Source organism: Schistocerca piceifrons, chromosome 1 (genome assembly GCF_021461385.2).
Source record: "Schistocerca piceifrons isolate TAMUIC-IGC-003096 chromosome 1, iqSchPice1.1, whole genome shotgun sequence".
In the NCBI taxonomy this organism is placed as follows: domain Eukaryota; kingdom Metazoa; phylum Arthropoda; class Insecta; order Orthoptera; family Acrididae; genus Schistocerca; species Schistocerca piceifrons.
This window is the reverse complement of record NC_060138.1, coordinates 804,503,524-804,517,021: the sequence shown is the minus strand read 5'-3', so window position 1 is coordinate 804,517,021 and position 13,498 is coordinate 804,503,524. Positions and strand designations below refer to the sequence as shown.

At 39.8% G+C, this 13,498-nt stretch overlaps 1 protein-coding gene across 2 annotated transcripts in view; it reads right to left on the bottom strand.

Moving 5' to 3' along the window:
* Positions 1-13,498, bottom strand: part of LOC124713874 (protein SCAI) — an 85,044-nt gene that overhangs the window by 24,964 nt on the left and 46,582 nt on the right. For both annotated transcript variants that reach the window (XM_047242979.1, XM_047242980.1), the window contains exons 10-11: positions 12,025-12,111; positions 3,831-3,921 (exon numbers count right to left, since the gene is read on the bottom strand). In XM_047242979.1, coding sequence (XP_047098935.1) covers positions 3,831-3,921; positions 12,025-12,111 — 178 coding nt within the window. The remainder of the gene's footprint in view (positions 1-3,830; positions 3,922-12,024; positions 12,112-13,498) is intronic.

Here is a 13,498-nt window from a genome sequence, read left to right as displayed (position 1 = left end):
GTTAATAAGACCACAAAATTGTGAACTAAATACATAAAATAAACATTTGTTATGGGCCACTGAAGGCTATTCATAAATTTTTTTTAAAAAAGAGGCAAAGTGCATTTGGCACAAAACAAACAGCCTTTCATTTAGTTGCAATTGCTTTTAAAGCTGGAATGGAGCTTTATCATACTCCATCTGCAGTAAGTACATTTTATCCCTGACATGACAGCATTACATTCATCTTTTATAAACAATTTATCAAGTAAGTCAGTCACAATAAAGTTTACACTGCATTAACAACTTTTTTAATTTTGTTTCAGGGTCAATTTGATGCAAACTGACTGAGATCCAGTTCCATATTTATCTACAGCAGGAATCAACAAATTCATGCCACAAGTAATAATACACACAGACCAGTAAAATACACACTGAGCTACTGTACTTCATGCCACAGCAAGACAATCTGATAAGCAAAACAATGTCTCTCCCTGTGTGGGAATAAGATGATCTGTATGTGACCACCATGGCACATAGACACTACGAGACGTGGAAGTTTGAGTCTGGCAGTGAGCTGTGAATGGACGGCCAAAGCGATTAAGGTAGCTGTTCATGTAAAGTGGAAAATTCAGGTTCGATTTCTCATCTGGCACAAATTTTCATGTTACTTGTAAATCATGTAGCCAGTGTACAATTGTATTTGCAGTGTGTAAATACATTTTATAATATTACGTATCAAAAGGATATTTTTGGATGAAGGTAGAATTCAAATGAACACGTATATTGCTCAAAAATATTGGTATTTAAAAGGATGTTTCATGTAACTAAAAACGGAACCAAAAGTAGTTTTTTTTTTTTTTCTTATGGAAACAATGTACTTTTTATAATGGCACTTTAGAGTTCTTGAGAAGTCAATTTCAGCAACAGTAATAGAATTTTCAAATCCACTACCTTTTTGTTTAAAAATATTATTATTATTATTTTGTTTGGCTCTCAAAGCTGTAAGTTCCAGACGCATTTCTTCTTTTACATTTAGGCATGTTCAGTCGATTTAATCTAGAACAATACAATTTTATTTCTAAGTGCAATACTTATAGGGTGTGATTCAAAAGTTTCAAAACTTAACTCAGAACCAGAAATTTATTGGACATTTAAGTACAGGGGACTAAAATTCTTCAAAATATGATACTTCAGCATCAACACAGTGCTGCCAGCACGTCTTCCACTGTTCATAGCCCTTCTGGAAGGCCTCGGGTATCATGTTGTCAAGGACTCTCGTCGAAACCTGCTGGATGGCGTTGATGGAGTTGAATTGCTTCCCTTTTAGGCCTGTCTTGATACGGGGGAAAGAGGAAAAAGTCACCTGGAGCCAAGTTGGAGCTGTAGTGTGGCTGCGGCAGTGTTGTCACGTTGAACTTGACCAAAACTTCAGCGGTGGCGCATGACGTGTGAGCGGGTGCTTTGTTGTGGTGGAGAATCCAATCACCGTTGATCGCTGGGCGGATGCGGCGAACTCGATCCCACAAGGGCAGAGCACTCTGGTGTAAAAGTCACCTGTGACAGTCTGTCCACAAGCAACAAACTCCACTCCTTGTGAATCACTCCTTTACCATAAAAAAATCAGCATACACTTCACACACGACTTACCCATGCGAGTTTTCTCAAGCTTCGGCAAGGAAGCAGTGTACCATTCTGAGCTTTGACACTTCGACTCAGGATCGTACTTGTAGTCCCAGGTCTCATCACCAATAACCACTTTCTCCAGAAGATTCAGATCAACATTCAACCATTGGAGTATTTCCTGGAAATAAGTCATGCACCGTTTCTTCTGATCCACCGAGAAAGCTTTTGGCACCAGTTTGGCGCACGCTTTTCACATAATCAAATTCTCCATCATAATCCTCCACACCATACTCTGAGTTCCAGTACATTGGCAATTGATCTAGTACTAAGAGGATGGTCATTGTTTAATAGTTCCTGCACTCTCTCCACATTTTGATCTGTTCTGCTTGATGATGGCCTCCGAGAGCAGTCATCGTCTTCAATATTCCCGTGGCCATCTTTGAAACATTTGTGCCACATGAAAACCATTGCATGGGACATAGCTTCTTCCTTAAAGGCCTCTTGAATCATACCGAGTGTCTCCGTGGCAGTTTTGTTCAGTCGCACGCAAAACTTAATCGCATAACGCTGCTCCAAGTGCTGCTCGAGGTCAATGACATGCACTCATGCTGCAAGCAATGCGCACTCTCCAGGGTTGCTGCTCCAAGTGCTGCTCGAGGTCAATGACATGCACTCATGCTGCAAGCAATGCGCACTCTCCAGGGTTCCGGAGGCAACTGCTGCAGCGTCAGTTCGTTCCTTTCAAAAATGGCTCTGAGCACTATGGGACTTAACTTTTGAGGTCATCAATACCCTAGAACTTAGAACTACTTAAACCTAACTAACCTAAGGACATCACACACGTCCATGACCGAGGCAGGATTCAAACCTGCAACCGTAGCGGTCGCACGGTTCCAGACTGTAGCGCCTAGAACCGCTTGGCCAGTCCGGCCGGCTCAGTTCGTTCCTGAGACCCCCCAGTACTCCCCCAACTGGCAGAACCAGTCCACATATGCTCCACTACTCAGAAATGAATCAGTCTTGAAACTTCTGAATCACACCTTGTATAGATTAAAAAACAATTCACAACATAATTTTTACACAAATAAATTACTTTTTATAGTTATTCATTTTTCCCAACTGAAATCTGTATTTCCTCTCATCTGGTCATGGGTTACAGATTGCACTGTCACTTCATTTATAAAACATAGGCATATTTTCAAGTCACAATCTTATGTCTCAATGTTTTATATGTGAAGCGTGGCTGCAATCTTTAACCTATGAGCAGATGATAAAAAACAAAGACTTCGGCCAGAAAAATGAGCAACTGTCAGCAGTACTTTATTTATGTAAAAACTGTGACGTGAACTGTTTTCTAATCTACAGTACCGCATATAAAAAAACCTATATATTACAGATTAAATCAATTGAAGATACCTTAATACAATAAAAAACTGTATATTACAGATTACATCCATTGAAGATCCCTTAATGTAAAAGGCAAAACACATCTTGAACAAATAAAATACACTGCAGCAAGAAGAAAGATGTTTGAATTTATAAAACAAATAAAAAATATTTCTTTCTACAAGTTGTAAGGTTGTGAACTTATGAGAGTCTTTGCACAGATTAGGCATACTGCCTCTGTGAAACACAGTGACCGACTCATAAAAACGATTTATTGTATTTGCCTCCGGTGGCATCATAACCAGTTTCATATACTGCCAGGTCATGATCAGACAATCTGGTTAAAAAGAAGGAAAGAAAAGGGAAGTAATAAAATACTAGGAAACTAAGCTGCAGATTAGATTAATTTCTGTACACATGATGTTTCAGTACACTATATAATCTATGAAAATTATGTGTGACAGTAGAATAAGACTCTTCCATAAAAAAATAATTTCAGTCACTGACACCATTCGCTGATTTCTGAGAGATCACGATTGCAAGATATGAGACAGAGCAATGGGCATATGTGTTGTTGTACACATGTTAAAAGTTCACAATATCAATCAGGTGAATAATATTAGTACTACCTATAACAAGATACATAACATTAAAAATAGAATCATCTATTGCATGTATACAGCTAAGAAGATTATATTAAGTAAGTGTATTTTAAAAGTTCAGAGTTATAATTTCACCCTCTCAATTTTTTGCATGAAACACTTTGGCAGAATATGGCAAAGTAACATCACTACATTGCAACTATTCCTTGCTGTTCAATCTAAGACTTATGTACTTACCAGTGCATATCTTTTAACTGAATTGCCTTTTTATTGGGGTGATCCACTTCCTTCTTGCTGTTGGTCATAACTCCTCCTAAGTCATAACCCACTGAAAATAAAAAAAAAAAAGGTTGAACTCCAGGCAACTCTTATAACTAAGTAAACATCAACTTTTTAGTTACAAAATTTCAAAATGCTTTGTAGTAGCTCTTCCATGGGACAAAGCTAAATAGGACAGTGAACCACCTACGTTTACATAAAAATACTATACCAATTATTGTTAAAACTACCACAATAAAGAAATGTTTCTGGCCATTTTAGGTAACTGCTGAAAAATTACAAACACAAACAGTTTTTGTCAATTGTGAAGTGGCCTTTACATACCAAAATGGAGTACTTGTGAATTTTTGGATCTGTTTTCACAAATGAAGACACAATATGGTGTATGCTCCTCTGGTCAAAGAGTAATACACACAAAGAACAGCACTTTCTCACTAGTATGCCGTACTGCAGAACAGTGTGAACTGACTGAAGGCCTCAATTATCTGCTTATAGGATACACAGTAGTATTCCTTTGCTAGTTTGTGGAAACATTTTTGTTAGTGACAGGTGAATGTTGACTTACATGCTCTTCTGAAAGTCAACATTTAATTATGTTTATGCGATGTAATCAGGCTTGTTAAGGACTGTACCATAAAAGAGTTTCAACTCATCTTTCTTCCACTATGAGTCTCTTGGTGTTGACTTGATCAACAGATCAGCAAAGCAATGAAAGAGACTGGGACTCTTTGCTTCAGTACACATAGACAGACATCAAAACATGCACAGAACCCAGTTGTGATTTTGATGCCTCACACTGTGAAACATTTCCATTCTTATTCACAAAAATTCAAGTTCAACACATGCAAATCACTAATATAACACTTGACGAAAGATGTTGGACTTCATTTCAAACACATGGAGAATCATGATTAAACAGAGGCATACAATTTAGATAGGCCCATAATGTGACACATGTAAAGCTCATCATAGGCTTTATTTCATGGCAGTGCTGAACTTAATACAGAAGGATGAAAATGACAAGAACGTGAAAATAAATAATTTTGGAGTATTTCTGGAGGCTGAGAAGGAAGGAACATTAGGCTGTAACATATGGATGACAAGAGGTCATCAGATACAGCTCTGAAGTGAGAACCAAACTATCATCAGGCTTCTACTTAAAATGCATTTAAACAACTTATCCAAGACTACACAGATAGTGTGTTGCAGAAAATGTCAGATTTCTTCATTCAATACATACTCTTGTTGAACGCCAGTACAGTACGTCAGAGGACAAAATTAATGTGTATTATATTTCAGTCTTTACTGGCGGATTGGATAAATTTAATTGATGTGACTTTACTGAAAAATATATAAGTGGGGGAGGAAGGGAGAGGGAAAGTGGGTGGCAGACAGAGGGGCGAGAGGAGGCAAAAATTAGGAAGGTGAGGGGAGAGAAAAAGAAAAGGGGGGAGGAGTGTTTAGACTTGCCAACATAGCAATGGAGAAACTTGAGAGTAACAAACAAATGCAGACAGGAGGGAGCTGTGAAATTGCATATGTCACAGGTAAGAAACTGGAAAAAGAAAATATTGACAATGATTATGATTCAATGTTGTAGAAACAGACATTGTACAACTGAAATATTTTGTTACATTTTGCAATGTTCTTACAAAAATGTAAACAGCCTATTCCAAAATGGAAGACGGTGGTGATTATCTGTCAAAGAGAAGTTCAATCAGTTTTATGACACAATTTCCAGTGAGCAGTCATAATGTTTTGTCGACGCCACTCAAAATATGTGTCATTAAGACATGGTGCATTAATTAGTGCTACATTACTTAGCACGAAATTTGTTGTTATATGTCTACCATGTCAATGACATTCCTAGATTTGGTGGAAGCCACATTATATGTACGAGGGTTGCCCAGAAAATAATGCAGCACATTTTTTTTTTCCTGCGACAATTCTTTATTGAACATAATGAAAATTACACACATGAAAGAATGGTGTTTTATCCACACATCCTATTTTTCCATGCAATCTTCATCTCATTCTATGGCCTTCTTCCAGCACAAATCAAGGGTGTGTACGTCCTGTCGGTATCTATCCTTGTCCTAGTGGCAGAGCCAGTGCTACACTGTGTGAATCACTTACTCATCGTCCCCAAAACGTCTTCCAGAATGGCATCCTTTAATAGCCCAAACAAGTGGAAGTTAGAGGGAGCTGTAGAGTGGATGAGCTAACACTGTCCATTCCTATTTTGTGACGTGTTCAGCAGTCAACAGACTTATCGTATTACAGCAAAACATTCCTGGGTTGCTGTGGAGCCAAAGTTGCCGGAAACGCGTGTTGAGTTTCTTTAATGCGTTGCATATGCTTCTGAATTAATGGTACTGTCTCTTGGCATCACATCAATGAGAATCACACCTTCACAGTCCCAGAATATGGTGATCATGGCCTTACAGGCGGGAGCAGTTGCTTTGAATATTTTCTTCTGTGGGGACTGGGAATGGCGCCATTCCATTGAATGGTGAACCCAGGTTTCATCACCTAACACAATTTGGGACAAGAAGGCCTCTCCCTAACTTCAAAATGTTGCAACAAAACAACACAAATGTTTTTTCTGTGTGATTTGTGATCCACCGTTAAGACACCGCAGGACCGACCTTGCACACACTTGAGAATATCCAAGAGTGTGGATAATTGCATCCACAATTCCTTTGCTGACTGATGGATGCAACGCCAACTGCCGAGTCGTAATGCGTCTCTCCTCATATCCTCGCTGCAACATGTCAGGTGTGACAGCCTCAGATGGTCTCCCACACTGCTGCAAATCGTAAAGCTCTGCCAAACTGCTTTCTGATGGCCTCACCCTCCGTGCCCAGCGACTAACTGCACTTCTGTTGACGAAAGTGGCTTTCCCATCAATGCCACAGGGAAAGTGATGGATGCTTTTCCTCACAGCCAACACAGATCTGTAATAATACAAATTGGTTGCACTGTTCCTGTCATACGATCAACCCTGCATGCTCGATGGAATTTCCAGAAAGGAGACTTGACGAAGTTTTCAATGGAACTGGATAACACCATTTGCTGGATACCTCCATCACATAAGAATTATCAACGCTTCATTGGTGCAGTAACAGCAGCAGCTAAAATGTATATGCCAAGAGGATACCGAAAAGAATATGTTCCAGGATAGAATGATGAAAGTGGAACACTGTACCAACACTTACAGCAAAGTGGTGACCCAGAGATAGCTACAGAACTACAGTCCAGCTTGGATATATCGCAGAGGCAGAAATGGGCAGAGACAGTCAAAAATATGGACTTTACCCACTCGAGCAGTAAAGCATGGAGTCTTCTGAGAAAACTGGGAGGAAGTGCACCAGCATGCAGAAAAATTTCCGAAGTGACACCAGACCAAATTGCTTCCCACATCATTACTACCTCAAGAGTGCCTCCTGACAAGAAACATACAAGACATATCAGATGACAGCTTCATGACTGAAAAAGATGGCATCTCCCTTATCTGAGTATACCCATCCGTTTACAGTTTCAGACACTGACTCTGGAGTGAAGGACCTCAAACCTCTTAAGGCGCCTGGATTCGATGGTATCTATCCAGAATTCCTGATCCATATGGGAGGAAAAGCTAAGAAATGGCTGGCAGAATTCTTCACTGACATCCTGCTGACTGGTCAACTTCCATTGGAATTTAAAAAGGTGAAGATAATATCTGTTCTGAAACCTGGCAAACCCAGCAACATGGTAGAAAGCTATCGCCCCATTGCCCTACGTAGCTGCTGCTACAAGCATTTTGAAAGGCTAGTATATAACAGAAAAAGTAGCGCTATCCTAGAGAACATTCCAGTTGATCAGGCAGGCTTCAGACCAGGGCATAGCTGCTGCAAACAAGTATTGTCTCTCACATCCTTCATAGAGTCAGGGTACCAAATGAAGGAGAAAACATCTGTGGTGTTTGTTGATCTAACTGCCACCTTCGACACTATGTGGAGGGAAGGCCATATCTACAAATTTCTCTGCATCATACCCTGCAGAACAATGGCTCGACTGATTAACAGCATGCTAAGCATTTGGAAGTTCCAGGTAATCACTGGAAGCAACATAAGTAAGGAGAGGAAGCTGAACATCGGATTGCCTCAAGGATCAGTTCTCTCACCACTATTGTTCAACCTATATCTATCTGATCTACCAGACACTTCGTACAGAAGATACTGCTGTGCCGATGTCCTGGCTCTAGACGTTAAGACACCAGGAAATGAAGATAACAGAAGAGATTCTAACCAATGACCTGTCTGCATTACATAATTACTTCAAAATCTGGAGACTCCAACTCGGTGTGAGTAAAACAGAAGTGTGTTGCTTCCATTTAAATAATTGGTTGGCGAACATAAAACTGGAAGTAAGTTTCAGAAGCAGAATTCTTCATCATAATTGGAGCCCAAAATATCTTGGTGTCATTCTGGACCATACACTATGCTTCAAACAACACCATCTTAACTTAGCTCAAAAGTTGAGGACTCAAAACAACATACTCCATGAGCTATGCAGAACTACCTGGGGATCTTCAGCAACCACCCTGCATTCTTCAGCTCTGGGCTTGGTGTACTCAAGTGCTGAATATTGTGCACCTGTTTGGATGAACAGTCATCATACAATTCTCGTCGCCACCCAGCTGAATACGACAACACACGTAATATCTGGCGCAATCTGATCTACACCAGTTTATTGGCTTCCAGTGTTAACCGGTATAATACCTCCTGATCTGCACAGATGCACTGCCCTTATGAGAGAATTCCAAAAGATCTCCAGGAATTCTACCCTACTCGTGCATAGCGACCTACCACTATTAATTCGTAAAAAGACTGAAATCGCGCCATCCAACTCTGTGATTGCTAAGGATTTTAAACCTCTTGAAGAATGGAAAGGTCGGTGGGAAGCAGTGACAGATGTGCACCTGCATAACAACTTCCAAGTGGATTTGACCTACCATGCAAGACCTGGACTATACTCAACAGAATCTGTAACGGCCCTGACTGATGCACGGATGCTCTCTATAAGTGGAAGAAGTGGCCTAATCCAGCCTGCGACTGCGGGGCTCCATACCAGACTGTTCACATTGTTAGTGAATGCAGGATTCGAGCCTATCACAGTGCTGAAGAGAACTTCCTGCCAGCAACTCCAGATGCAGTGCACTGGATTGAAGGACTGGATATTCAGTTGTAAAGACAAACTTAACTTTCTTGTGTGTGTGAGTATGTTCATATGTATATGTAATTTAATTTTATGATATGTCTGTATTAGCCATACGCTAAATAAATAATGTCGACAGCAGATGCTCCATGGACTTTGCAGAAGCGTTTGTGAATATTCCCCACAGTTTCTTTCTTTGCAGTGAGAAATTCAATGATGGGACATTGCTTGTGATGTACATTACCTCCAGATGCCATTCTGAAACTGTCCTGCAACTGCCTGAAGTTACAGAAACTTCACATGCTCACTCAGAAGACTTCAAATAATACATATGTAACATTTTGCATTCGTAGCATTGTTTTCGGCTGAGAGAAAAAAAAAGAAATAAATAAATAAAATGTGGCGCATTACTTTCTGGACAACCCTCGTATGCAACAAATTCTACAAAGTAACATAATATAATATATGCAAACAAATGAGGAAGTCCCCTTAAAAATACTGGAACTGTCTGATTAGCGTATGGACTTTGGACATCATTTTTCTCACACCATGTATCTAATGACTGGACAACTACAATTGGTTTGTGTGACGAAGGTGGACCAGGACACTCAGCACATTACTGCTAATGCAGTGGAAACACTCTTGTTTCAGTATACTTAATTTTTGCAAGGTTTTAGTACTGACCATAAACCTTTTCAAATTACAGGGTAGGAAGCTGACTCGAAATACACATTTTGTCTGAAAAAAAGCTAGATGTAATAAAAGAAATGATGTAAGATGGTAGTTTCTGTCTGTTAATACTGGCTTGATATTAACACAAATTTGAAAAAGACTACTGTATTTTTAATTTCTTGTGTAACATATAGTATAGAAATAGTACCTGTGCATACACATTATGTGATCACAAGTATCTGGACATCCCTATGTAATGCGGAATTGACTACTAAGTGTCATGAGAAGTGATCTGCCAGCACAAAACAAGGTGGGATGTATTGTACATTCAGTAGAAAAGCCGTAACAGCCAACTAGGTCAGTCAGGAGAGCTCAGTGACTTCAAAAATGGGGTAGTCATTGGATGTCAACTGAATGACAAATCCATCAGGCACATTTAAACCCTTCTACAGCTGTACAAGTTGACTGCTGGAGATGTGACTTGAAGTGGAAACACAAAAGGGCAAACTACAGCTAAACCAAGAAAAGGCAGACTTTGTGCAGACCAGGGGCCATCAAACACTGTGCAAGGAGGCTGTAAAAAAGCATATTAAATCACCAGAAGGAATCACTCAGAGTTACAAAGTGCTATCAGCAATCCAGCTAGCACAATGTGTGTTAGACATTTAAAAATAATGGGGTATACTGGTTGATTAGCTCCTAATAAGCCACACATTTCTGCAGTCAATGCTAAGCAGTACTTAAGGCCATGTAAAGAGCAATGCCACTAGACAGTACATGGCTTGAAACAAATGATTTGGAGTGACGACTCACACTATACCCTGTGGCAATCCAATGGAAGAGTGTGGGTTTCGGTTTGGCAAACATATGGAGAACATAGCCTGCCATCAAGAACAGTGGCAACAATCTCCATATCTACATATATACTCCACTAGCCACCAAGCAGTGCATGGCAGAGGGCACTATTTGTGCCAAAGTCATATTCCCCCGCCCCCCTCTGTTCCACTTGTGGATTGCGCGTGGGAAAAACGACTGTCTGAACGTCTCAGTATGAGCTCTAATTTCCCTTATCTTTGAGTGGTGATCATTGCGCGATTTGAAAGTTGGTGGTAATAACATATGCTCGACATCCTCAGCGAAGGTCAGAGTTTGGAATTTAGTGAGCAGCCCCTTCCATTTAGCGCGTCGTCTGTCTGCAAGTGTGTCCCACTTCAAAATTTCTACGAGATTTTTAATGCTCTTGCGATGGCTAAATGTACCAGTCATGAATCTTGCTGCTCTCCATTGGACCTTCTCAATATCTTGAATCAGACCCAACTGGTAAGCATCCCATACAGACAAACAATACTCTAAGGCTGGACGAACTAAAGTATTGTAAGCAATTTCCTTTGTTGAAGGACTGCATCGCTTCAGGATTCCACCAATAAATTGCAATCTAGAGTTTGCCTTACCCGTTACTTGTGTAATCTGGTTAATCCATTTGAGATCATTTCGAATAGTCACATCATTGATTTGTTCATAACTTTCATGTGATACTACTTTCCTGTAGACTACAGCATCATCAGCAAACAGTCCAATGCCACTGTCAATACCATCAACCAGATCGTTTATGTAAATCGTAAAAAGCAACAAACCTATTATGCTGCCCTGGGGCACACCTGATGTTACGCTTGTTTCTGTTGAAGTCTCCCTATTCAGGACGACATACTGCTCTCTATCTGTCAGAAAACTTTCTATCCAACTGCATATGTCATGAAGTACAGAGGAGGTAATGTTACACTATACAGCTGTTTTTGCCCTTAGGGTGTGGCTCTCTTATTGATCTTAAGAAAACACTAAATAGGGAATGGTATGAGCACATTTCACAGCACTGTCTAATGCATACAGTACAGGAACAGTTTGGCGATGATAATTGTTTCTATAATATGGCAATGCATCCTGTCATAAAGCAACATCTGTGAGGACAATAACATTCCTGCAATTAAATGGCCTGCCCAGAGTCCCAATCTGAAACCAATGGCAGCTTAGGATGAGTTAGAGCATCAACTTCTCTCCAGACCTCAGCTTCTAACATCATCACTACCTTCTTTGGTTTTGGCCCTTGAGGAAAAAATGGCCTGCCATTCCTTTAGAGGCAGACACCTCATTGAAAGAATACTCAGTAAGAGTTCAAGCTGTCATAAAGATGGTAGATATACCTTACATTAATGTCCACTAATAGATGTCCAGATACTCTTCATCAGATAGCACAATCACTCAGAATAGTTATATTATTACTTACTGTCCTCGGGATGTTTAACTGATGAGAAGCATCCATCTGCAGAAATGTACAGCAGCAGTGCTCCATTTGGTGGTAGCTCTTTAAACCCTGGAAGAACACCACTTCTAAATGACCTGACATGAACTACGAAACATCCTTAATGGCCAACTCATAATAGAAAAATGAAGGCATGTAATAAAGTTTATCAGTATATTAACTGGTGTGGAAACATGCAATTAGTGTAAACTAAGAAGACCAATCCTATCCTTTAAGAGACCCACCCACATTATGTGGTAACAATGCCGCAGTCATCTCATTAACATTCACTCAAGTAATTGTTCTGTCCAAATCTGTTACTGTAACAAGAAAAGAGTGGCGGAGCTACAACGAGTAAAAAGAAGTTGATGATGTGTAGCAATGTACATCAAATTTTTAAGTTTAAAAATTGGAAACAAATGACAAATTGAATGAAATTTTGCAATTTACACAATTTCATAAAGAACCATTTAAATATATTCATAAACAAAAACTAGCTTAACACAGAACTTAAGCTGCCTCTTCCTTTTTATATTTTTTGATACAGCCTATACCTGTAAGTTAACCCACAAATTGTGAACTCAATACCACTGAAAATTCAGACTGGTTAAGCTGCTTTATACACAAGACAGTAATAAACAACTTTTTTTACTAACAAAAATGAGGAGAGGCAACACTATCTACAGCTGATTGATGCCCCCCCCCCGCCCCCCAGCCACCCACACACACACAAACAAACAAACAAAAATCGACCTCAGTGAAGCTGATTAATTGTGAGCGATTGGGCAGACTAACAGAATTGGGTGGAGAGGAAGATACTGCGTTAACCAAAAGGGCAAAAGATGTATGTGGCAAAACGTGGGTGGGGACACAATGAAAGACATGCTGAAAGAGGGACAGGTGGCTCTTAGAAACAGTAGCATAAAAAGCACAAAAAAGAAGATATCTACAAAATGGAGGAGCACTACAATATTGCATTTGTTGGGAGGGAGAAAACTTTGAGTGATTAGGTAGTGTTACAGTGTCACTTTTTGGGTGTCTGTCTGGTTTGTGTGTGTGTGTGTGTGTGTGTGTGTGTGTGTGTGTGTGTGTGTGTGCAGGCGTGCGCGTGCCTGCGCGCATACCTAAATCAGAAAAAGAGCAGTAATTTTAAAGCTCTCTGTTGTTGCATATTTTTACGTATCAATCAGCTACAGCTGCGTGGTCATCTTTCCTAATTTTTGGATACTGTTTCAAACCTCGAATTACTGTTAATGTAACAAAAATTTATTTTCATCACTGTAACACACTGTATTCCCATTCACTGTGATGGCTGACAGTGTGTTTTAAATATTCATTTCCAGAAAAGAACCTGCACAAATCTGCCACTTAGTGAAAAGGAATGTGCAGAAATTAGTTTGAATTCTTCCATAAGAATGTCAACATTTGTCTCAGAACTTTCACTTTATATATCACCTAT